General features: G+C 47.6%; 1 protein-coding gene across 1 annotated transcript in view; it reads left to right on the top strand.

Annotated features, from left to right (window-relative positions):
* Positions 1-27,314, top strand: part of CASQ2 (calsequestrin 2) — a 97,954-nt gene that overhangs the window by 44,320 nt on the left and 26,320 nt on the right. Inside the window, exons 2-6 of the mRNA XM_082245164.1 lie at positions 12,255-12,339; positions 12,441-12,541; positions 13,115-13,226; positions 25,974-26,047; positions 26,579-26,709. Of these exons, the coding sequence (XP_082101290.1) occupies positions 12,255-12,339; positions 12,441-12,541; positions 13,115-13,226; positions 25,974-26,047; positions 26,579-26,709 (503 nt within the window). The remainder of the gene's footprint in view (positions 1-12,254; positions 12,340-12,440; positions 12,542-13,114; positions 13,227-25,973; positions 26,048-26,578; positions 26,710-27,314) is intronic.

Here is a 27,314-nt window from a genome sequence, read left to right as displayed (position 1 = left end):
TGTCTTCCCTCCCATTATCTCCATACTACCCATGTCTTCCCACCCATTATCTCCATACTCCCCATGTCTTCCCTCCCATTATCTCCATACTCCCCATGTCTTCCCACCCATTATCTCCATACTCCCCATATCTTCCCACCCATTATCTCCATACTACCCATGTCTTCCCACCCATTATCTCCATACTACCCATGTCTTCCCACCCATTATCTCCATACTCCCCATGTCTTCCCACCCATTATCTCCATACTCCCCATATCTTCCCACCCATTATCTCCATACTCCCCATATCTTCCCACCCATTATCTCCATACTCCCCGTGTCTTCCCACCCATTATCTCCATACTACCCATGTCTTCCCACCCATTATCTCCATACTCCCCATATCTTCCCACCCATTATCTCCATACTCCCCGTGTTTTCCCACCCATTATCTCCATACTCCCCATGTCTTCCCACCCATTATCTCCATACTCCCCATGTCTTCCCACCCATTATCTCCATACTCCCCGTGTCTTCCCACCCATTATCTCCATACTCCCCGTGTCTTCCCACCCATTATCTCCATACTACCCATGTCTTCCCACCCATTATCTCCATACTCCCCATATCTTCCCACCCATTATCTCCATACTCCCCATGTCTTCCCATCCATTATCTCCATACTCCCCATGTCTTCCCTCCCATTATCTCCATACTCCCCATATCTTCCCACCCATTATCTCCATACTCCCCATGTCTTCCCATCCATTATCTCCATACTCCCCATGTCTTCCCTCCCATTATCTCCATACTCCCCATGTCTTCCCACCCATTATCTCCATACTCCCCATATCTTCCCACCCATTATCTCCATACTACCCATGTCTTCCCACCCATTATCTCCATACTACCCATGTCTTCCCACCCATTATCTCCATACTCCCCATGTCTTCCCACCCATTATCTCCATACTCCCCATATCTTCCCACCCATTATCTCCATACTCCCCATATCTTCCCACCCATTATCTCCATACTCCCCGTGTCTTCCCACCCATTATCTCCATACTCCCCATGTCTTCCCACCCATTATCTCCATACTCCCCATGTCTTCCCACCCATTATCTCCATACTCCCCGTGTCTTCCCACCCATTATCTCCATACTCCCCGTGTCTTCCCACCCATTATCTCCATACTACCCATATCTTCCCACCCATTATCTCCATACTCCCCATATCTTCCCACCCATTATCTCCATACTCCCCGTGTCTTCCCACCCATTATCTCCATACTACCCATGTCTTCCCACCCATTATCTCCATACTCCCCATGTCTTCCCACCCATTATCTCCATACTCCCCATGTCTTCCCTCCCATTATCTCCATACTCCCCATGTCTTCCCATCCATTATCTCCATACTCCCTGTGTCTTCCCTCCCATTATCTCCATACTCCCCATATCTTCCCACCCATTATCTCCATACTCCCCATGTCTTCCCTCCCATTATCTCCATACTCCCCATATCTTCCCACCCATTATCTCCATACTCCCAGTGTCTTACCACCCATTATCTCCATACTCTCCATGTCTTCCCACCCATTATCTCCATACTCCCCATGTCTTCCCATCCATTATCTCCATACTCCCCATGTCTTCCCACCCATTATCTCCATACTTCCCCGTGTCTTCCCACCCATTATCTCCATAATCCCCATATCTTCCCACCCATTATCTCCATACTACCCATGTCTTCCCACCCATTATCTCCATACTCCCCATGTCTTCCCACCCATTATCTCCATAATCCCCATATCTTCCCACCCATTATCTCCATACTACCCATGTCTTCCCACCCATTATCTCCATAATCCCCGTGTCTTCCCACCCATTATCTCCATACTCCCCATGTCTTCCCATCCATTATCTCCATACTCCCCATGTCTTACTGCTCATGTTTCACCTTCCCAATGACCTTCACACTCCCTCATGTCCAGCCAACCACCATGTCCACACTCCCCATCTCTTACCCCTGAAGTCTCACCTCCCCCATGTCCCACTCCTCATGTTGTGTCATCCACAATACTCATGCTCCCCATGCCCCACTCCTACTGTCTCACCTCCCCATGCCCCACCCCTCATGTCATGACACCCCCCCCCCCCCATATCGTAACCACTATGTCCACACTCCCCACGTCTCCCCTCCCCCAATATCCTAACTACTATGTCCACATGCCTCACCCCTCATGTCTCACCTCCCCCATGTCCCCCATATCTTAAACATTATGTCCACACCCCCCATGTCTCCCCCCCCCATATCTTGACCACCATGTCCACACTCCCCATGTCTCCCCCCCCAATATACTAACTACTATGTCCACATGCCTCACCCCTCATGTCTCACCTACCCCATGTCCACACTCCCCATGTCCTACTACCCATGTCATCTCACCCATTATCTTCCCACTCCGCAAATCCTACTTCTCATGTCTTGCCACTTATTATGTCCACACACTCCATGTCTCACCTCCCCAATGACCTTCATACACCCTCATGTCCACACTCCCCATCTCTTACCCCTGGTGTCTCACCTCCACCATGTCCCACCCCCATGTCTCACCTACCCCATGTCCCACCCCTCACCCCCCCCCATATCTTAACCTCTTTGTCCATACTCCCCATGTCCCCCCCCCCCCCCATATCCTAACTACTATGCCCACACTCTTCATGTCCTACTCCTGATGCCTTACCTCCCCATGTCCCATCCCTCATGTCCTGACAACAATCCTATCCTTCATACCCATGCTATGCTCCCCATGTCCCACTCCTGATGTCTCTATTCTACCCTCTCTGTGTGTCTCCACCATACCCCACAATCCCATGTTCTCCATGTCCCATTCCCATGTCATGACCACCCCATGGCCCACAAGTTCCACCTTCTCTAGCGGTTAAAAGCCCAATGAAGCATTTTTTTTTGTGTTGTGTTTCTTAGTCCCTGAGATCAGGATAATGAACTGATTTGAATTTTGTTCCATTTATTTTCTGTTTTATTTTTTACTCCATTTATTTTTATAAAATTTTTATTGACAGAGAAAAAAGTACAAAATGTCAGGGACTCAAGACCCTGCGCAGGAGCACTGGCGTCGCTAACCGGCGAACGCCTATGCGCATACGCTGAGGCAACCTTGGTAAAGTTCGAGGCTACCTCGACAGAGTTCGAGGCTACCTCGACAGAGTTCGAGGCTACTTCAGTGTAGTTCGAGGCTACCAAATTGGCGCCAAAATGGCCAATTTAAACACAGCTGTCACTCTAGGTGATTGCTGTGTTATCTTCAGCTCTCCTGTATCCTGTGCCTGTTATATCCGCTGTTCCTGTTTACCTGACCCGGCTTGTCTTTGGATTTTGATTACCTGCTGCCCGCCCTGACCTTGGCTTATCCTGACTATCCTCCTGTCTCGTCCTGATCTGTTTACCTGCTACCGGCTATTGGTCCTGGATCTGTTCCTGGCTCTCCCAGGGAATCCGGGGGGCCGCAACCTGGTGTTAGCAAGCAGCCAAGTCCATCCCCACCATCTGGGGCCCTGGTGAAAACCGGCTAACACTTAGACTCCATTCACACTAGCACGACTTGTCAGGCGACTTGTGTGCCCTCAAGTCGCCCCAAGTCGCTTGTCATAACAAATGCAATGTAAATGAATGAGAGCCGTCTTAATTGGCACTACTGAAGTCGCTCCGACTTCAGAAAAGGGTCCTGTACTACTTTGAGGCGACCTGTGATCCGACCTCTCCCATAGACTTCAATGGGAGTCGCCTCCTTATCTTAATTGAAGCGACTTGTTATCAGACTTTCCAGGAAGAAGAAAGAGATTAGCCATGCCTACATGGTATATATATATATATATGTAATGGTATATATATTCCATTATCTCTGCTTGGTCTGTGTGAGTGGCACTGGTGGGCACAGATAAGTGGCACTGGTGGACACTGATACGTGGCACTGGTGGACACTGATATGTGGCACTGATACGTGGCACTGGTGGACACTGATACGTGGCACTGATACGTGGCACTGGTGGACACTGATTCGTGGCACTGATATGTGGCACTGGTGGACACTGATTTGTGGCACTGATACATGGCACTGATACGTGGCACTGGTGGACACTGATACGTGGCACTGGTGGACACTGATTTGTGGCACTGATATGTGGCACTGGTGGACACTGATTCATGGCAGTGGTGGGCAGTGGCACTGGTGGACGCATACGTGGCACTGGTGGGCAGTGGCACTGGTGGACACTGATACGTGGCAATGGTTGGCAGTGGCACTGGTGGACACATACGTGGCAATGGTTGGCAGTGGCACTGGTGGACACATACGTGGCACTGGTGGGCAGTGGCACTGGTGGACACATACGTGGCACTGGTGGGCAGTGGCACTGGTGGACACTGATACGTGGCACTGGTGGACACTGATACGTGGCACTGGTGTACACTGATACATGGCACTGGTGGGCAATGAGGAAATGAGTAAAACAAAACAGAAAAGAGGAATTAGGTCACAACACATCATATTCTGATTGGCCAAATACAAAGTCGTCTGTCATATAAGTCGCGCAAAATAATTCACAAGTCGCGGTAAAGTCAACGTAAAGTCGCGGTAAAATTGCGGTAAAATCGCGGTAAAAAGTCGCTCCGACATGGGGCGACTTATGGTCGCGGCAGTGTGAACCGGCTCTTAGACTCCGCGCCTCTGGTGAACCTGTGCCACACCAGTTACCCGGTAAGCCACTCCTCTTACGTCAGGCTCTGCCACGTTACCTCGTGACACAAAAACAGAAAAAAAAGAAAGAAATAAGATAAAAGTGGAGAATACAAAAATCCTTCGGTACCCATATTTCCTCTTCCTTAAAACATAACACTGTATAAAATCTACTCATATATACTTCTATACATACCAATATACACTATATTACCAAAAGTACTGGGACGCCTTTACACACACATGAACTTTAATGGCATCCCAGTCTTAGTCCGTAGGGTTCAATATTGAGTTGGCTCCGCCCTTTGCAGCTATAACACCTTCAACTCTTCTGGGAAGGCCGTCCACAAGGTTTAAGAGTGTCTATGGGAATGTTTTACCGTTCTTCCAGAGGCACATTTGTGAGGTCAGGCACTGATGTTGGACGAGAAGGCCTCCGCTCTAATTCATCCCAAAGGTGTTCTATCGGGTTGAGGTCAGGACTCTGTGCAGGCAGTCAGGTTCCTCCACTCCAAACTCGCTAATCCATGTCTTTATGGACCTTGCTTTGTGCACTGGTGCGCAGTCATGTTGGAACAGGGAGGGGCCATCCCCAAACTCCTCCCACAAAGTTGGGAGCATGGAGTATTCTGACGGCTTAAGATTTCCCTTCACTGGAACTAAGGGGCCAAGCCCAACTCCTGAAAAACAACCCCACACCATAATCCCCCCTCCACCAAATGATTGGACCAGTGCACCAAGCAAGGTCCATAAAGACATGGATGAGCGAGTTTGGGGTGGAGGAACTTGACTGGCCACTCTTCCTACATACAGCTCTATGTGCAGCTCCACTCCTTCCTCCAGCACACACTTGCTTTCAGAACCCAGCTGGATCACTGTGATCAAGTCACAGTCACTGAGTCAGATTCAAGACAATGACCCATTACAGGCAGGAACCCGAGGCCCCTTAGATGTGTAGTAGAATTTCAGTGTCCAGCTTGCATCATCCCTGTGGCCAGTCAAGTTCCTCCACCCCAAACTCGCTCATCCGTGTCTTTATGGACCTTGCTTTGTGCACTGGTCCAATCGTTTGGTGGAGGGGGGGATTATGGTGTGGGGGAGGGGTAATTATGGTGTGGGGTTGTTTTTCAGGGGTGGGGTTTGGCCCCTTAGTTCCAGTGAAGGGAACTCTTAAGGTGTCAGCAAACCAAGACATTTTGGACAATTTCATGCTCCCAACTTTGTGGGAGGAGTTTGGGGACGGCCCCTTCCTGTTCCAACATGACTGCACACCAGTGCACAAAGCAAGGTCCATAAAGACACGGATGAGCGAGTTTGGGGTGAAGGAACATGACTGCCTGCACAGAGTCCTGACCTCAACCCGATAGCAGGGACGTGCGGTCAGGGAAGGCAGAGCCATGAACGTAAAAAAAATGGTGAAACATTCCCATAGACACTCATAAACCTTGTGGACGGCCTTCCCAGAAGAGTTGAAGCTGTTATAGCTGCAAAGGGCGGAGTCAACTCAATATTGAACCCTACGGAGTAAGACTGGGATGCCATTAAAGTTCATGTGTGTGTAAAGGCCGGCGTCCCAATACTTTTGGTAATATAGTGTATATTGGTATGTATAGAACATATGACTAGAATTTATACAGTGTTATGTTTTAAGAAAGAGGAAATATGGGTACCGAAGATTTTTGTATTCTCCACTTTTGTAGTGTATGATTAAGGGGGTCCGTCCTAAACAAAAGACTTTGTATCTCTCATGTTGTTGTGCAACTTTTTCCTCCATCCACATCAAAGGGCGCATCTCTATCGCCCGTTCCCCAATCGTTGGGGTTTTGGCAGAGTGCCCGTGTCTCGGTATTAGAGCTTTGGCTTCATCAAGAAGGAACTCGAGGAGGAATGACTTCTTTATTGAGGAAATTGTACATGAGATTACTGGACCCAACACCATGAAGGGTGTCCACTCCTAATCTACGGGAACTTCCCTATTATCTACCTGTTCCATCCTTCCATTCCTTCATTCTGACACATGTGACACCAGCTGATATTCTCCAATCAGCTCACGCCATTTATATTCCTCCGACAATATCTAATCCTTCCGATTGGAATCCATCTGAATTGATTATATTTCGAATATATAGGTGTGATGGGAGTCACTTTGGTTGGGGGGTCTGTGGAACTCAGCTTACCTTAGAGTGGTTGGGAAGTCCCTCTCTCAGCCCCCTAGGCTCCTCTTATGTGTAAGTTCCCTGTGTCTATTAGGGGCTCAGGGTGACCAGGGAAAGGATGAACTTCATGGACACAGAATACGGTTTGGATTACTCAAATGGGAGAGTAATAATTATCATCAATATATCTCAGAGAATATATGAAGACTTCGGGACTCTGGGCCTAGCTGCCTATTGCCAATAAGGCTTCACACAGTCAAACTCCTAGCAGATGTTACCATCAGCCCAATCACCGGTCTTCCACACCTCGTAATTATGCTGATTTACTCTGTGTTTACACTTATAATTATGTGTAATTTTGTATTGTGTTTTAGCCTTGTTGCCGGCAGTCTGGTCTTCCAGGCTGGTGTAAGTGCGCTGAGTTAACCGGTTGCCGACTGCGCACAGTATATTTACTGTGGCAGTCAGCCCCAGCCAGGCAGAGTGACGTAGGTCTACGTCGCTCGCCTGTGACCAGCTTGGGAGCCAATAGCGGGCGAGCACCCGCCCCGGCTCGTTCACAGAGGAGTCCGCGCGTCTGACCGGCAGACCCGATGTCCGCTGGTCACACTGCGATCGTCGGTAGAGAGGGAGAAAGGCGTTGATCTCTGTTTTTACAACAGTACACATGTCCCATCACAGTTAGAAACACGCCCCTAGGACACACTTAACCCCTCCCTCTCCAATACAGTTAACCCCTTCACTGCCAGTGTCATTTTTACAGTAACAGTGCATATGTATAGCACTGATTACTGTAGTGATGTCACTGGTAACCCCAAAAGTGTCAAAAATGTCAGTCAAGGGTCTGATCTGTCCGCCGCAATGTCGCAGTCCCGCAAAAAAAAATCGCAGATCGCCGCCATTACTCGTTAAAAAAAAACCCACCAAAAATGACAAAAATCTTTCCCTTTGTTAGTAAACGCGATAACTTTTGCGCAAACCAATCAAAATACGCTTTTTGTGATTTTTTCTACCAAACATATGTAGCAGAAAACAAATTGGCCGAAAATTTTAAAAAATTTAGATTTTTACATTTTTTTGGGGGGGGGAATTTCATATAAAAAAAAGTGAAAAATATTGTTATTTTTGCAAAATTTATGCACTTTTTTTGTTTATAGCGCATGATCAAAAAATCGCACAGGTGATCAAATACCACCAAAAGAAAGCTCTGTTTGTGAGAAAAAAAAGGACGTCAGATTTGTTTAGGTACAGCATCACATGACCGTGCAATTGTCCGTTAAATTCACGCAGTAAAAAATCGCAAAAAAAAACCCTGGTCAGGAAGGGGGTAAAATCTACCGGGGCTTATGTGGTTAATTAGCATGTTAATGATAACCTTGTCTAGATGGGATTAGCCATGAGTCAGCTGTACCTCATTATCTCACCATTGTGTGATGTTTTGGGTAAATATTCAGCTCATTGTTGATGTAGTGACTGACATACTTCTCAAGTGTATAAAAGTCTGTTTCTTGTTCAATAAAGGAGTTGTTGTTTTCAGACACATACAAGCTAAGTTCAGGCTAGTTTTTATATGGGGGTGGCGGCTGGAATCTCTATATATGTTCAGACTGGAGGAAGCCGTATACTGATGGAAGCCCACAAATACAGTGTGGGTCGGCGGTTCCGTTACAATAGCAATCTTCTAGAATTACTGCAAATTTTTTCCCATCCACTAACAAAGATACGAAACGAATGCCAAAACTGAATCGGTTCAACATAACCAAGGCATCTGAAACAAAACGAAAATTCCCGGCATGCTCGTGTCTACTGGGGGGGGAGAGGGGGGAGGTCACTGAGGGCTCTGAATACAGAGAACCAGTGTAATCATCTATTTCCCCCCCCTCCCCCATCCTCAGTCACATGTTTTTCTCCCGGGGGGGGGGGTGTCACTGGTGCCTCTATGGCTATTTTTGGCCCCCATAGCTCATCAGTGACACCAGCGAGGTCTCACCTGTCACCCCGAATCCTCCATACAGAGAAGTTAGACACAATGGGGGAGATTTACTAGAACTGGAGATTGCCAAATCTGGTGCAGCTCTGCATGGGAGCCAATCAGTTTCCAGCTTTCATTGTCAAAGCTTCATTGAAGAAGCTGAAGTGAGAAGCTGATTGGCAGCCATGCAGAGCTGTGCCAGATTTTGCACCCTCCAGTTTTAGTAAATCTCCCCTGATATGCTGTCAGGAAATGTTCCTGCTGTACATGGCACAGGACATGAGGAGATGGCTGTGTGTTACTGAGCAGCAGAGAGTCTTGGGACTTCTCTCAGTGGCTCTGTACCCCTTCCCCTGTCAGTTTTGTTGCTGGATTCCCCAAATGTGCCCAGAGGAGGCCCAACAGAGCTACTCACCTAAAAAAAAAAAAGTAACCTGTGGCCCCTAGGCAGGGGCCCACTTATATGGCGATAGGAATGATGCCTGAATGTGTTCTGGGATCTGTGAAGACTCCCCTCACACATTTGCTCACATCAGGAAAACCAACCAGCCATGTGTGGAGGGCACCAACCTGCAACGACCAATCAGCATTTGCGGCGGTGCGGTCACCTAGGAGTGGTTGCTATGGGTTACTGCACTCTTTTACTCTCTCTGGATAAGTGAGAAGATTTCAGACACAGAGATTGTCCCTCTGACAGAGGAGACGAGAGGGGACAGCTGACATCTCTCCCGACCGTAACCCAACTCCAACCGACAGAATTCCTGCCAAGAGAGCCGACACAGGCCAGAGAGCAGGAATGTCCCACAGAGAGAGGAGCCAGACCAACAACCAATCACAGCTCAGCACCTGACTGCAAGGACCCCCATAAACCAATCAAAAATCATGGTGTCACTGCAATCATTCCTAGCAATCAATCAGATCTCAGTGTGTGATTGCCGGGGTCCCTAGCAACCAATCAGATTTTAGTTTGTGACTATAGGAAATACCTATCGGTATTTGCGGATGATACTAAACTAAGCATGCCAATATCTTCTATGCAGGATGGGGAAACCTTACAAGCGGACCTGAACAAAATAACGGGGTGGGCAACTACATGGCAGATGAGGTTTAATGTGGAAAAATGTAAAGTAATGCACTTGGGGGCCAGAAACCAGAAAGCAAGTTACTCACTAGGGGGGGAACCTCTGGGTGAGTCTAGGATGGAAAGGGACCTGGGGGTACTGGTAGACAACAGGCTTGGCAGTGGCATGCAATGCCAATCCGCTGCAAGCAAAGCCAACAGAATACTGGGATGTATAAAAAAGGGGATTCACTCCAGAAATAAAGAGATTATTCTCCCTCTCTACAAGACTCTGGTCCGGCCACATCTGGAGTATGCTGTCCAGTTCTGGGCACCGGTCCTCAGGAAGGATGTGCTGGAACTGGAGAAAGTCCAGAGAAGGGCAACAAAAATAATTAGGGGAATGGAGGACATCAGCTATGAGGAAAGACTACAAGCACTGAACTTATTCTCTCTGGAGAAGAGACGATTGAGGGGGGATATGATATCAATGTACAACATACAGGAGTATACAATGTACAACATACAGGGGGTATACAATGTACAACATACAGGGGTATACAATGTACAACATACAGGGGGGTATACAATGTACAACATACAGGGGGTATACAATGTACAACATACAGGGGGTATACAATGTACAACATACAGGGGGTATACAATGTACAACATACAGGGGTATACAATGTACAACATACAGGGGGTATACAATGTACAACATACAGGGGTATACAATGTACAACATACAGGGGTATACAATGTACAACATACAGGGGGTATACAATGTACAACATACAGGGGGTATACAATGTACAACATACAGCGGTATACAATGTACAACATACAGGGGTATACAATGTACAACATACAGGGGTATACAATGTACAACATACAGGGGTATACAATTTACAACATACAGGGGGTATACAATGTACAACATACAGGGGTATACAATGTACAACATACAGGGGGTATACAATGTACAACATACAGGGGGTATACAATGTACAACATACAGGGGTATACAATGTACAACATACAGGGGGTATACAATGTACAACATACAGGGGGTATACAATGTACAACATACAGGGGGTATACAATGTACAACATACAGGGGGTATACAATGTACAACATACAGGGGTATACACTGTACAACATACAGGGGTATACAATGTACAACATACAGGGGTATACAATGTACAACATACAGGGGGTATACAATGTACAACATACAGGGGGTATACAATGTACAACATACAGGGGTATACAATGTACAACATACAGGGGGTATACAATGTACAACATACAGGGGGTATACAATGTACAATATACAGGGGTATACAATGTACAACATACAGGGGGTATACAATGTACAACATACAGGGGGTATACAATGTACAATATACAGGGGTATACAATGTACAACATACAGGGGTATACAATGTACAACATACAGGGGGTATACAATGTACAACATACAGGGGGTATACAATGTACAACATACAGGGGTATACAATGTACAACATACAGGGGGTATACAATGTACAACATACAGGGGGTATACAATGTACAATATACAGGGGTATACAATGTACAACATACAGGGGGTATACAATGTACAACATACAGGGGGTATACAATGTACAACATACAGGAGTATACAATGTACTATTCACATACTCATCATGGGTTGAACTGGATGGACTGATGTCTTTTTTCAACCTCACAAACTATGTAACTATGACTCTCAGTAACCTGCAGTGGGCAGGTGGGAAGGTATGGGTGTGGCTTGTATGAGCAGGGGGACAGGTGGGAAGGTATGGGTGTGGCTTGTATTAGCAGGGGGACAGGTGGGAAGGTATGGGTGTGGCTTGTATGAGCAGGGGGACAGATGGGAAGGTATGGGTGTGGCTTGTATGAGCAGGGGGACAGGTGGGAAGGTATGGGTGTGGCTTGTATGAGCAGGGGGACAGATGGGAAGGTATGGGTGTGGCTTGTATGAGCAGGGGGACAGGTGGGAAGGTATGGGTGTGGCTTGTATGAGCAGGGGGACAGATGGGAAGGTATGGGTGTGGCTTGTATGAGCATGGGGGAGATGGGAAGGTATGGGTGTGGCTTGTATTAGAAGGGTCAGGTGGGAAGGTATGGGTGTGGCTTGTATGAGCAGAGGAGGACAGGTGGGAAGGTATGGGTGTGGCTTGTATGAGCAGGGGGACAGTTGGGAAGGTATGGGTGTGGCTTGTACAGGTTGGGGGTGGGGATTGTTCAGTTTGAAGCTCTTATGTTTCCCTGACCACCCTGTGTTGTGTCCTCTAGTTGGCCGCACAGGTTCTGGAGAAGAAGGATATCGGCTTTGGAATCCTCGACCCGAAGAGCAATGGCAAGATTGCCAAGAAGCTGGGTAGGTAACACCATGGCGGTGCGCCTGGCTGCCAACTCATCCAGGCCACGTCAATCTATATCGCTTATCATGTATGATGGCCTCTGTCTGTCTGTCCACAGGGACCACCGAGGTGGGGAGCCTCTACGCATTTAAAGAGGACAACGTGATTGAGTTTGATGGTGAGCTGGCGGCTGACGTTCTGGTGGATTTCCTGCTGGATGTGAGTGTACGATATATATATATATATATACTGTATGTGTACTCCACATGATACACCTCTATACATTCCACCCCTAGATTGAACATAGTAATCCCACCACAAGATCCTACACTGACCGATCACTGACCCTCTACACAGGATCCCACACTGACCAATCACTACCCCCTCCATAGAATCCCACACTGACCAATCACTGCCCCCCTCCACAGGATCCTACACTGTCCAATCACCGACCCTCTCCATAGGATCCTACACTGTCCAATCACTGACCCTCTCCATAGGATCCTACACTGACCAATCACTGACCTTCTCCATAGGATCCTACACTGACCAATCACTGACCCTCTCCATAGGATCCTACACTGACCAATCACTGACCCCCTCCATAGGATCCTACACTGACCAATCACTGACCCCCTCCATAGGATCCTACACTGACCAATCACTGACCCCCTCCACAGGATCCCACACTGACCAATCACTGACCTCACCTGTGTAGTGGGATTGGGGGTCTCCATACTTCCAGGATATAGGACACACTGTGAGATCTCTCTTCTCCCCCTACACCCCCAGCTGATTGAGGACCCAGTGGAGAACATTAACAGCCGGGCAGAGCTGAAGGCCCTGGAGCGCATGGAGGAGGAGACCCGAGTCATCGGATTCTTCAAGAATGGCGACTCCGAGCGTAAGTGTATGGGGGGAGGGGTTCTGTGTGGTCCAATGAGAACATATTATCACTGCCACAGATCACATGAGTCTCTGTACCGGAAGAGCTTACACTCTAATGTCCCCTCCACAGTCACACACTATTATTATATACCAGACTTGTATAAAGTACTCAAAATTTCTACTTGAGTAAAAGTACAAGTGCTCGATCAAAAAGTGACTTGAGTAGAAGTGGAAGTGCTCGCAGAAAAAGTTACTTAAGTAGAAGTACTAAAGTATTCAACATTTTTTTTACTTAAGTATTGCAAGTAGTTTTTTCAAAAAATTTGCTACTTAAGTACTAAAAGTAAAAAGTACCAGTAGTTTTGAAAAAAAAATTTCTACTCAAGTACTGAAAGTAGAAGTAGAAGTACTGTATTATGTAGTTATTAAAGAAAGAAGTCAAAAGTTTGAACATCATATTGTTTTTTATTATTTCAAATGATTTATTCAAATGATTAACCTAAAGGACAATCACAATTCCTTAGGCTGTAACTTTTTGTAAACAAAAAACAGATAAAGTCCCTCCCTTCCCCTTTTAAAGCCAGGGGTGGTCTCCTTCCTGAGCTTCCTCACTCTCACAGCCAGGCAGATCACTTGAAGTTGAAGGGCCAGGGGTGGAAGGTGGTGTTTTTGGTTCCTCCATCTTTTCAGCTGATCAAAAGGCAGAACAGGAGCATGCGCAGTCTTCTTAATCGCGGTTTGATTTGATTTGCTCTCAATTGATGATGATGTGCCAGGCCAGCTTCATCAAACCTACAACGCTTAAAGTGAAAAATGCATCAAAAACTACTAACAAAGTGGCTGTGCTAAAAATGCTAATAAAGCGCCTGCAATTATATATAATCTTCTTGTATTCAAAATCATCGCCCACAGTATCAAAAATAAAGTGACATGTCTGTGCTAAATGCAGTGCAAATTATTCCCACAATGTAAATTTAATTCATATAAAATATATATGACAATACCACAATAAAATAAGTTGTGATTGTGAATAAGTTAGGTGCAAGTTTAAGTGTGTAAACTAAACTTTATAAGGAAAAGTCCATAACTGAATTCCAGTGTGCAATCTAAGAAGTGTTGTCACTTGCTGTCAGATGCTTCCACCTTTCTTCTGTGACCTGCTCAAGTAAAGTGGTGGACTGGATAGCCTCTCTCTCTGCCTCTCACCTTAGTAGCACTGGCACTGCACTGGTTCAAAAAGCTGTCTATATTATTTTCATTATAAGAACTTGTCAGAACATGCTTCCACCACCTGTCCTTCACACTAGTAGTGCTCATTTGCTTTGCTCAAGTCAAGTGCCACTGCCAGTGGCCACTGCAGTGCAGGCACAGCCGCACAGGCAGAGGCAGGCCGCAGGAAGCACAGGCAGAGGCAGGCCGCAGGAAGCACAGCCAGAGGCAGGCCGCAGGAAGCACAGCCAGAGGCAGGCCGCAGGAAGCACAGGCAGAGGCAGGCCGCAGGAAGCACAGGCAGAGGCAGGCCGCAGGAAGCACAGCCAGAGGCAGGCCGCAGGAAGCACAGGCAGAGGCAGGCCGCAGGAAGCACAGGCAGAGGCAGGCCGCAGGAAGCACAGGCACCACAACACAACACTTATGGTCCACTGACCATGGATGGTCGGATAATCATCATAGCCGTCAGTCTCACTCTTCTTGGTTCAAAAAAGCCACCCATGACCCGTGTGTATATAATATATTAATATTTTATATTGATTATTTGATTCTCAAATGGCACATTTGCCATGGCAAGGATTAGGCCCTCTCCACGGTCCACCTCACTCACCTCATAGAGAAGAAGATGAGATAACGAAGAAAATGCTCCGAGTCCTGCTCCCGCGTCCGGCCGTCACAACTCCTCTCAGTAGGGGCTCTAAGGGGTGGAGTCTGAGTGACACACAACACGTCTAGAGGCGGAGACCTCGAGCGGGAAGACGGCAGCATGGCTCCTCCTGTGCGGTCTTAACTTGATGATCATGACAGTGATTCCGCGGGCCGCGGCGCGAGCGAGGCTGTGGGATTGATTGAATTGAGTTGTGCTGCCTACTGCTACACGCTACCTACTACTAAATTGTGAGTCAGTATATTTTATTTCATTTTTATATATAAAAGCGGTATTGTTGAGCACTACTAGCCACTAGATCTCCTGACTGTCACTTTGTCACATGTTGGGGAATCACAGCGGCTCGGCTCCAGAAGTGGTGAGTGTCCCCGTCTCCAGGGCCGCCAAGAAGTTCATCAACTAATCTTAAGTTATTAATATGTTATGAGGAGAGGACCTATGAGATTGAGAATTGAAATAATTAAATATATATGGCTTTTTGAACCAGTGCAGTCAGTGCCACCCAGACGCTATCCACCAGTGCCACCACCATTAAGTGTGTTGGTCGGTCACTCGAGCACTGAAGGAGGTGGAAGCATCTGACAAGTGAAGTGACACTTTAGATTTGCACACTGGAATTCATTTATGGACTTTTCGTTATAGATAGGTTTACACACTTCAACTTGTTGCACGCACCTGACCTAACTTATTTCATAACTTATTTTATTGTGATTTATTGTCATATTTTATATGAATTTAATTTACTGTTACATTGTGGGAATAATTATTTTCACTGCATTTAGGCTTTAGCACATTCATGTCACTTTATTTTTGATACTGTGTGGAGTGTGGGCAGGGCACTGGGGGCAACAATGATATTATATCGATTGCACAGGCACTTTATTCGCACAGCCAAGTTGTGTTTGTTAGTAGTTTCTTGATGCACTTTAAGCGCTGTAGCACCATTTATTTGTTTGTTTCATATTTTCTTTTTATTGGAAAGATTTGGTATAGCAGCTTTTATTATACACAGCCTTTATTTTCCTATGCGCTGATTTACAAATGACATTATACACATTTTTTTGAGCTTTATGCAACCTGCCATCTACTGTTCTGGCAGTGGTGATTTTTCTAAAAGTAACGAGTAACTATGCAGCACAAAAAAAAAATACTTGAGTAGAAGTATCGAAATCATCGAAAAAATGTAGTGAAGTAAAAGTAGAAGTAGGAGAAAAAAATTCTACTCTAGGAAAGTACAGATACCGCATTTCGGTACTTAAGTACAGTACTTAAGTAGTTCTACTTCGTTACTATACATCTCTGTTATATACAGTGCCTTGAAAACATGAAAAAGTATTCACACCCCCTGACATTTCCCAAATTTTCTCATGTTACACCCAGAAATGTAAATGTATTTTATGTGATAGACCGACACAAAGTGGCTATACAGTGCCTTGTGAAAGTATTCGTCCCCCTTGAACTTTTCAACCTTTTTCCGCATTTCAGGCTTCAAACATAAAGATATAAAACTGTAATTTTTTGTGAAGAATCAACAAGTGGGACACAATCATGAAGTGGAACGAAATTTATTGGATATTTCAAACTTTTTTGACAAATAAAAAACTGAAAAATTGGGCGTGCAAAATTATTCAGCCCCCTTAAGTTAATACTTTGTAGCGCCACCTTTTGCTGCGATTACAGCTGTAAGTCGCTTGGGGTATGTCTCTATCAGTTTTGCACATCGAGAGACTGAAATTTTTGCCCATTCCTCCTTGCAAAACAGCTCGAGCTCAGTGAGGTTGGATGGAGAGCGTTTGTGAACAGCAGTTTTCAGTTCTTTCCACAGATTCTCGATTGGATTCAGGTCTGGACTTTGACTTGGCCATTCTAACACCTGGTTATGCTTATTTGTGAACCATTCCATTGTAGATTTTGCTTTATATTTTGGATCATTGTCTTGTTGGAAGACAAATCTCCGTCCCAGTCTCAGGTCTTTTGCAGACTTCATCAGGTTTTCTTCCAGAATGGTCCTGTATTTGGCTCCATCCATCTTCCCATCAATTTTAACCATCTTCCCTGTCCCTGCTGAAGAAAAGCAGGCCCAAACCATGATGCTGCCACCACCATGTGTGACAGTGGGGATGGTGTGTTCAGGGTGATGAGCTGTGTTGATTTTACACCAAACATAACGTTTTACATTGTTGCCAAAAAGTTTGATTTTGGTTTCATCTGACCAGAGCTAGGGTTGAGCGAACACAGACTGTATTATTCGTGTTCGTACCGAAAAATTGGATTTTTGTTACCCGAACACGGACCCGAAAACTTTATTGTATATTCGGGTAAAAATCCGTGTTCGGTCGTTTTATTTCCGGGTTTTGCATGCTTTGGCGCGCTTTTCATGGCGGGCTTTCAACAGCCAATCAACAAGCGTTTAACTGGTGTGCCTTAAGCCATCCCAGCCATGCCTGCAAATGTATCAGTAGCTGTGATTGGCCGTCTGAAGCATGTGACCAAGTCTTTATAAGTTCGAGGCAGCGCCGCTGCGGCGTCATTCTGCTGTTTAGTTCAGGGAGAGAGCACACATCAACGTGCTGGCTGCTGATTAGGGACAGACAGGAAAAAAAAAACATTTGTGTCCGGATAGAATTGAGGGACAGGTCGGAGTGTATTAGGCAGGGCGAGTTGTAGGCATTTTAGGGAGAGAGTCTGCTGATTTTTAGGGTCAGTGTGTTCTACAAACTACAATCGACATTGCTGTGTGGGGTGGGGTTTGCAGTGACCGATCTACGATCTTATCAATCCTTTTAGGGACAGAGTCTGCAGATTTTTAGGGTCAGACAGTGCATTCTACAAACTACAATCGATATTGCTGTGTAGGGTGGGATAGGCAGGTGTCAGTGGTCCACATCCATTTTGCTGTGTGTGGGCTGCAGTGAACACAATCTTTTTGTGGTGTAGTGAACACAATCTTTTTGGGGTACAGTGAACACAATCTTTTTGGGGTGCAGTGAACACAATCTTTTTGGGGTGCAGTGAACACAATCTTTTTTGCCCACTGAGGAGGAGGGAGAAAAGTATTTTTCTATCAGGCACTGTGTGCAGCATTTTTCCTTCAGCTGTGCTGTGCTGACTGATCATACACTGCTGTGTTCAGTTCACATGTGCTAATATTGAGTGGTTTCAAAAATCATACACTTTTTTCTATTCCACTATTCAATATACAGCCTTGGGTTAAAAAAAAATTAAATTGTGGCCTGCAGCAGAGCTGAATGATATTTGGGGTTTTTGGGGTTCATCTCATACTTCTGAAGATTTGAGGGTGATGCCTGTTCCATACTCCTCCTACTCCTCATCCATCCTTTTAGGGGTACAAACAATAGTAATTGGGGCCTAGTGTGCTTCTGTACGTGTGAGATACATACACTTTTTTTGATCATATTTCCTATTCCGCTATTCAATAAAAAACCTTTGGGGATCAATTAAATTGCGGGATAGTCTGTGTCGGTACATGTGAGATACACCTTTCCAATTTTTGGGGCGCATCTCATACTGCCGAGGATTTGAGGGTGCTTCAGTCTGCCTCCTGCCTGTTCCGAACTCCTCCTACTCCTCATCCTGCCTTTAGGGTACAAAAAATTGTAATCGGGGCCTAGTTTGTGTTTGTACGTGTGAGATACACCGTTTTGTAAAATTTGTCCTATTCCGCTATTCAATATACACCCTGTTTGAGTGTAAAAAATTAAATTGCGGGATAGTCTGTATCGGTACATGTGAGATACACCTTTTTAAATTTGTTTGGCGCATCTCCTTCTACCGCCGAGGATTGCAGGGTGCTTCAGTTTGCCTCCTGTTCCCAACTCCTCCTACTCCTCTTCCTCATCCTGCCTTTAGGGTACAAAAAATTGTAATCGGGGCCTAGTTGGTGTTTGTACGTGTGAGATACACCGTTTTGTAAAATTTGTCCTATTCCGCTATTCAATATACACCCTTTTGGAGTGTAAGAAAATTAAATTACGGCATAGTCTGTATCGGTACGTGTGAGATACACCTTTTAAATTTGTTTGGCGCATCTCCTTCCACCGCCAAGGATTGCAGGGCGCTTCAGTTTGCCTCCTGTTCCCAACTCCTCCTACTCCTCTTCCTCATCCTCCCTTTAGGGTACAAAAAATTGTAATCGGGGCCTAGTCTGTGTTTGTACATGTGGGATACACCGTTTTATATCCTTTTTCCTATTCCGCTATTCAATATACACCCTTTTGGGGTAAAAAACATTAAATTGCGGCATAGTTTGCATATTTGACTGTCAGATACACCCGTGCGATACTGTTGTTGTTTTGTTCCGCTATTCAATAAACACCTTTCTAGGGCAAGATCTTAAATTACAGAAATATGAGGAGACCGTAAAATAGGGGCCGTGGCCTGGGTCGTGGTGCTGCTGGTAGAGCTCCTGTTGCAAGGAGAGGACGTAGTCGATCTGTGCCAGCTACACGCACAAGTGAAACACCTTCCTCAAGTGTTAGTAGGCGACAGAACCTGTATCAGTATTTGTTAGGGCATCATACGCCTCTAGAAGTGATGAGGCCAGAACACAGAGAGGCGATAGTAGATTGGTTTGCTGCTGACAGTGCCTCCAGTTCCTTCACATTGTCTCCCACCCAGTCTACTGCAGAAAGGTCAGAGTTGGCACCTGCAGCCAATGTCCAACCGTCTTTCACCTCACCCCCTTGCAAATCAGGCAAGCAGTCTGAGCCCCAAGCCATACAGCAGTCTCTTCTTCTTTTTGATGACTCTGTCAGCAGGGTTTCCCAGGGCCATCCACCTAGCCCTGCCCCAGAAGTGGAAGAGATTGAGTGCAGCGATGCCCAACCACTTATTTCTCAAGATGAGTACATGCAAGGACCATCGCAGCACGTCTCCGATGATGACGAAACGCAGGTGCCAACTGCTGCGGCGTTCAGCATTGTGGAGACCGACAAGAAGGGCAGGGGTGAAGACTGGGTGGAAGATGATGTGGAGGACGATGAGGTCCTCGACCCCACATGGAATGAACGTCATGCAGGTGACCTGAGTAGTTTGGAGGAAGAGGCGGTGGTCGCACAGAGCCACCAGCACAGCAGAAGAGGGAGCAGGGTGCAGAAGCGGAGCGGCCGTGCCCTAGACACTACGCCTGCTACTGCCCAACGCAGCAAGGGAACGAGCGCACCAAAGTCAGCTCAAAGGAGTTCTCTAGCGTGGAAGTTCTTTAGAAAATGTGCTGATGACAGGACACGAGTGGTTTGCACCCTGTGCAATCAGAGCTTGAAGCGAGGCATAAACCTTCTCAACCTGAGCACAACCTGCATGATCAGGCATCTAAGTGCAAAGCACGAGCTGCAGTGGAGTACACACCTTCAAAACCAAGAAACGTCTCTGGCTCATCCTGCTTCCTCTTCTGCTGCAGTCTCGACCGCTCCAGCCACATCTGTAGTGATACCGGCACCTGCCACCCCGCAAACAGACGATCTGTCAGCAAAACCACCACCTGGGTCACCAACCATCTCCACAATGTCCCGTGGAAGCGTTCAGCTTTCCATCTCCCAAACACTTGAGAGGAAGAGGAAGTACTCCCCTACCCACCCGCGATCCCTGGCCCTGAATGCCAGCATTTCAAAATTCTTGGCCTTTGAAATGCTGTCATTCCGTCTGGTGGAGACGCACAGTTTTAAAAACCTTATGTCGGTGGCTGTCCCACAGTACGTCGTGCCCAGCCGCCACTACTTTCCCAGGCAAGCCATCCCTTCCCTGCACAACCAAGTGGGGGAAAAAATCAGGTGTGCACTGCGCAATGCCATCTCTGGCAAGGTCCACCTAACTACCGATACGTGGACCAGTAAGCACGGTCAGGGGCGTTATAACTCCCTAACGGCACACTGGGTAAATGCAGTGGCGGATGGGCCTGAGGCGGATAGCAATTTGGCGCATGTCCTTCCACCACCGAGGATTGCAGGGCGCTTCAGTTTGCCTCCTGTTCCTAACTCCTCCTACTCCGCTTCCTCATCCTCTACCGCCTCCTCATCCGGACAGCGTAACACCTTCACCACCAACTTCAGCACGGCCAGGGGTAAACGACAGCAGGCAGTTTTAAAACTTGCCTGTTTGGGGGACAAACCACACACTGCGCAGGAGTTGTGGAGGAGCATGGAACATCAGACAAATGAGTGGCTGCTGCCAGCGAGCCTGAAGCCCGGCCTGGTGGTGTGCGATAACGGGCGAAATCTCATAGCAGCTCTGGGCCTAGCCGGTTTGACGCACATCCCTTGCCTGGCGCATGTGCTGAATTTGGTGGTGCAGAGGTTCCTTAAAAACTACCCCGATATGTCAGAGCTGCTGCAGAAAGTGCGGGCCGTTTGTGCGCACTTTCTGCGTTCTCACCCTGCTGCTGCTCGCCTGTCAGCGCTGCAGCGTAACTTCGGCCTTCCCGCTCACCGCCTCATATGTGACGTGCCCACAAGGTGGAACTCCACCTTGCACATGCTGGAAAGACTGTACGAGCAGCAGCAGGCCATAGTGGAGTTTCAGCTGCAGCACGCACGCGTGAGTCGCTCTACGGAACAGCACCACTTCACCACCAATAACTGGGCCTCCATGCGAGACCTGTGTGCCTTGTTGCGCTGTTTTGAGTACTCCACCAACATGGCCAGTGGCGATGACGCCGTTCTCAGCTTAACTATCCCACTTCTATGCCTCCTTGAAAAAACAATTCGGGCGATGATGGAAGAGGATGTGGCACAGGATGAGGAGGAGGAGGAGGATGAAGAGGTAACATTTCCAAGGCTTTCAGGGCAGTCATTCACAAGGGGCTCCGAGGGTGGGTTCCTGCACACACAAACGCCAGGGACACAATTGTCCAGCAGGGGCACAGTTCTGGAGGATGAGGAGGATGAGGAGGAGGAGGAGCTGGAGGAGGAGATGGAAGCATGTTCACAGCAGGGTGGCACCCAGGCCAGCTCATGGCCATCACTGGTGCGTGGCTGGGGGGATACAGAGGACACGGACGATACACCTCCCACAGAGGACAGCCTTTCATTGCCTCTGGGCAGCCTGGCACACATGAGCGATTACATGCTGCAGTGTCTCCACAACAACCGCCGAGTTGCCCACATTCTAACTTGTGCTGATTACTGGGTGGCCACGCTGCTGGATCCCCGTTACAAGGACAACGTACCGTCCTTAATTCACTCACTGGAGCACGATCGCAAGATGCGCGAGTACAAGCGCACGCTGGTAGACGCCATGCTGCTGGCATTCCCATCTGACAGCGGGGCCACAGTGGAAGCACAAGGCAGAGGAGGAGGAGGAGGAGGTCGCCAACTCAACCAGGGCACCGCCAGCACCTCAGAAGGCAGGGTTAGCATGGCCGAAATGTGGAAAAGCTTTGTCAGCACGCCACAACAAACAGCAGCACCAGCAGCTCAGATGGAACGTCTTAGCAGGAGGCAGCATTTTACCAACATGGTGGAGCAGTATGTGTGCACACGCCTAGACGTACTGAATGAGGGGTCTGCCCCCTTCAACTTCTGGGTCTCCAAATTGGGCACATGGCCTGAGCTTGCCCTTTACGCCTTGGAGGTGCTGGCGTGCCCTGCAGCCAGTGTATTATCTGAACGGGTATTTAGCACGGCTGGGGGCGTTATAACAGACAAGCGCAGCCGCCTGTCCAGAGACAATGTGGACAAGCTCACGTTCATTAAAATGAACCAGGCATGGATCCCACGGGACTTTTCCGTACCTTGTGCAGAATAGCGATGGATACCGACCTTACCCAGCCATTGTTCTATTTTTGCTCTTTCTCACTCTTTTGGGGTGTACCCTCATTTAAAATTTGTGAAAAGAAGCAGTGTTGGCCTCGTCCTCCTCAGGGCCAGATTAACGTAGGGGCTATTGGAGCTGCAGCTCCAGGCCCCTACCTTTTATATAGGCCCCGGGTTGGCCATATTCACTGTTACCGCTCTTCTGTCACTTGTAAACACAGAAGTCTGGCTTCTATGCTCGCTTCCCCAGGCAGCTCCCTCAGAACCTCCCCACACAGCACGAAGGCCGGACAAGGAGGGACAGTTGCCGATGCATGGATGTGTTTATGGGCTTCAGAGACAGCATCCCATGTTGAATTAGGCATGCATGGCTGCACCCTTCCTCCTCTGGGTGCATGCCAAGGCACGGCCCTTAAGGCCCTTCAAAATCCTCAGCACCAAGACCATGATGCTCTTAATCCGGCCCTGGTCCTCCTCCACCGCCGCTTCCACCTACACCACCCATAGGTGTGCGCAGCCTATTGCATTAGGGTGTGCACCCCAAAGTTGAAATACACATGCATGTGTTTGCCTACATGTACATGGCCCCGATACATTACTCTCCCTGCTGGCAAAGAGAAATAGAGCAGAGCAGGTCCGAGGGAGATCTTTCCCATCTCCTCACTGGCAAACAGAGCGATAATGCTAATGTGCCCTAGGTGATTAGGGTGAACCCAGGCACACCCGGCACACCCTGTGCGCACGCCTATGACACCGCCACATCCACCACCACCTCAACCTCCCTCCTACTCCATATGGGCCTCGTCCTTCACAGATGAAGAACATTGTTTTATTTTTCTGTTTTTTTTTTTGTTGTTTTAAGTTATTTCCCTATCCACATTTGTTTGCAGAGCACTTGCCATGCTCTTAACTACGTTTTGCTGCCATTTGCAGCACTCTAGCCCTTTCCATTGGTGTTTTAGAGCCATTTTAGTGCCTGAAAGTTCGGGTCCCCATTGACTTCAATGGGGTTCGGTGTCCGGGAAAAGTTCGGCAAAAGTCCGGGACACGGACCTGGACTTTTTTTTTAAGTTCGGCCGAACCCGTCGAACACGGACATCTAGGTGTCCGCTCAACTCTAACCAGAGCCCCTTCTTCCACATGTTTGGTGTCTCCCAGGTGGCTTGTGGCAAACTTTAAACGACACTTTTTATGGATATCTTTAAGAAATGGCTTTCTTCTTGCCACTCTTCCATAAAGGGCAGATTTGTGCAGTATACGACTGATTGTTGTCCTATGGACAGAGTCTCCCACCTCAGCTGTAGATCTCTGCAGTTCATCCAGAGTGATCATGGGCCTCTTGGCTGCATCTCTGATCAGTCTTCTCCTTGTATGAGCTGAAAGTTTAGAGGGATGGCCAGGTCTTCGTAGATTTGCAGTGGTCTGATACTCCTTCCATTTCAATATTATCGCTTGCACAGTGCTCCTTGGGATGTTTAAAGCTTGGGAAATCTTTTTGTATCCAAATCCGGCTTTAAACTTCTCCACAACAGTATCTCGGACCTGCCTGGTGTGTTCCTTGTTCTTCATGATGCTCTCTGCGCTTTAAACGGACCTCTGAGACTATCACAGTGCAGGTGCATTTATACGGAGACTTGATTATACACAGGTGGATTCTATTTATCATCATTAGTCATTTGGGTCAACATTGGATCATTCAGAGATCCTCACTGAACTTCTGGAGAGAGTTTGCTGCACTGAAAGTAAAGGGGGCTGAATAATTTTGCACGCCCAATTTTTCAGTTTTTTATTTGTTAACAAAGTTTGAAATATCCAATAAATTTCATTCCACTTCATGATTGTGTCCCACTTGTTGTTGATTCTTCACAAAAAATTACAGCCATGTCTTGATAGGGGCCCGGCCGGTCAGTTTAGGTGGATGGCCATGTCTTGGTAGGGGCCCAGCCGGTCAGTTTAGGTGGACGGCCATGTCTTGGTAGGGGCCCGGCCGGTCAGTTTAGGTGGATGGCCATGTCTTGGTAGGGGCCCGGCCGGTCAGTTTAGATGGACGGCCATGTCTTGGTAGGGGCCCGGCCGGTCAGTTTAGGTGGATGGCCATGTCTTGGTAGGGGCCCGGCCGGTCAGTTTAGATGGACGGCCATGTCTTGGTAGGGGCCCGGCCGGTCAGTTTAGGTGGATGGCCATGTCTTGGTAGGGGCCCGGCCGGTCAGTTTAGATGGACGGCCATGTCTTGGTAGGGGCCCGGCCGGTCAGTTTAGGTGGATGGCCATGTCTTGGTAGGGGCCCGGCCGGTCAGTTTAGGTGGATGGCCATGTCTTGGTAGGGGCCCGGCCGGTCAGTTTAGATGGACGGCCATGTCTTGGTAGGGGCCCGGCCGGTCAGTTTAGGTGGATGGCCATGTCTTGGTAGGGGCCCGGCCGGTCAGTTTAGGTGGACGGCCATGTCTTGGTAGGGTTGCAGTTGTGCCATACTCTTTCCATTTTCCCATTTTTCTCAGCGCTCCGTGAGATGGTCAAAGCTTGGGAGATTTTTTATAACCTAACCCTGCTTTACACTTCTCCACAACTTTATCCCTGACCTGTCTGCTGGGTTCCTTGGCCTTCATGATGCTGTTTGTTCACTAAGATTCTCTAACAAACCTCTGAGGGCTTCACAGAACAGCTGTATTTATACTGAGAATAAATGACACACAGGGGGACTCTATTTACTAATTAGGTGACTTCTGAAGGCAATTGGTTCCTCTAGATTTTAGTTAGGGGTATCAGAGTAAAGGGGGTGAATACAAATGCAGCCACACTTTTCACAGATTTATTTGTATCATTTTCCTTCCACTTCACAATTATGGCCACTTTGTGTCGGTCTATCACATAAAATCCCAATAAAATACATTTACGGTTTTGGATGTAACATGAGAAAATTAGGGAAATTCCAAGGGGTGTGAATACTTTTGTAAGGCTCTGTATCTTCAGCAGTGGTTGGGCGGTCCTTCTATGATTAGTATTTGGGGCACAGAGCTGGAAGGTAAGAGTGGCACAGGCCCTGTATCCATACTGACCAGTCTATGCCCTCGGGGTATCTATGTGACCGTACTGATGGGGGTTCTCTGTCTGAATTGCAGATTACAAGGAATTTGTGGAAGCTGCGGAAAATTTTCACCCGTACATCAAGTTCTTTGCGACATTTGACAAGTCGGTAAGATGGACGTTTCATACTGCGCTTCATGTAGAGGGAGAATTCAGCATTATTAGGGGGGACAAACAAATGGCCCCGGCCCCCACCCCCTACCCCCCCCCCCCCCACCTATAACTGCGGGTCCTCACAGCAAGGGCGACCCATGCAAAACAAAACCCGAAAAATTCCCAACTCAACTCATCGACCAGTCTGCTAACCAACCCAATTCTCCTGTCTAACAGTGTGCGGTAATAACAGGGTCAAGTACAGGTGTAAGGGGTGAGGGGTCAGGTGTAGGGAGTGATGAGGATAGGTGTTGGGACTGACGGGGTCAGGCGTAGGGATTGATGAGGATAGGTGTTGGGGCTGATGGGGTCAGGTGTAGGGATTGATGAGGATAGGTGCTGGGACTGATGGGGTCAGGTGTAGGGATTGATGAGGATAGGTGTTGGGATTGATGGGGTCAGGTGTAGGGATTGATGAAGTGTCCAGGAAGGGGCTCTCAGATCTCTGCTATGTCATTAATGTTTTCTTTGATGATGACGATGGTAGGTGGCGAAGGCTCTGACACTGAAACTGAATGAAGTGGACTTCTATGAACCTTTTATGGATGAGCCGGTCACCGTCCCAGATAAACCGTACACTGAGGAGGAGCTGGTGGACTTCATCAACAAGCACAAGAGGTGAGTGATCCCTACACATCCTACATTACTCCAAGACATAATGACCCTACAGACCCATACTACCCCCCCCCCCCGACATATTGACCCTACTGACCCATACTACCTCCAGACATAATGACCCTACCGACCCATATATACCCCCAGACATAATGACCCTACTGACCCATACTACCCCCAGACATAATGACCCTACTGAGCCATACTACCTCCAGACATAATGACCCTACTGACCCATACTACCCCCAGACATAATGACCCTACTGACCCATACTACCCCCAGACATAATGACCCTACTGACCCAAACTACCTCCAGACATAATGACCCTACTGACCCATACTACCCCCAGACATAATGACCCTACTGACCCATACTACCCCCAGACATAATGACCCTACTGAGCCATACTACCCCCAGACATAATGACCCTACTGACCCATACTACCTCCAGACATAATGACCCTACTGACCCAAACTACCTCCAGACATAATGACCCTACTGACCCACACTACCTCCAGACATAATGACCCTACTGACCCACACTACCTCCAGACATAATGACCCTACTGACCCACACTACCTCCAGACATAATGACCCTACTGAC

The sequence above is a fragment of the Pelophylax lessonae genome (assembly GCF_965119305.1).
Source record: "Pelophylax lessonae genome assembly, chromosome: 2".
Taxonomy (NCBI): domain Eukaryota; kingdom Metazoa; phylum Chordata; class Amphibia; order Anura; family Ranidae; genus Pelophylax; species Pelophylax lessonae.
Note: the sequence above shows the minus strand (reverse complement) of the source record. Positions and strands in the feature narration are given on the sequence as shown.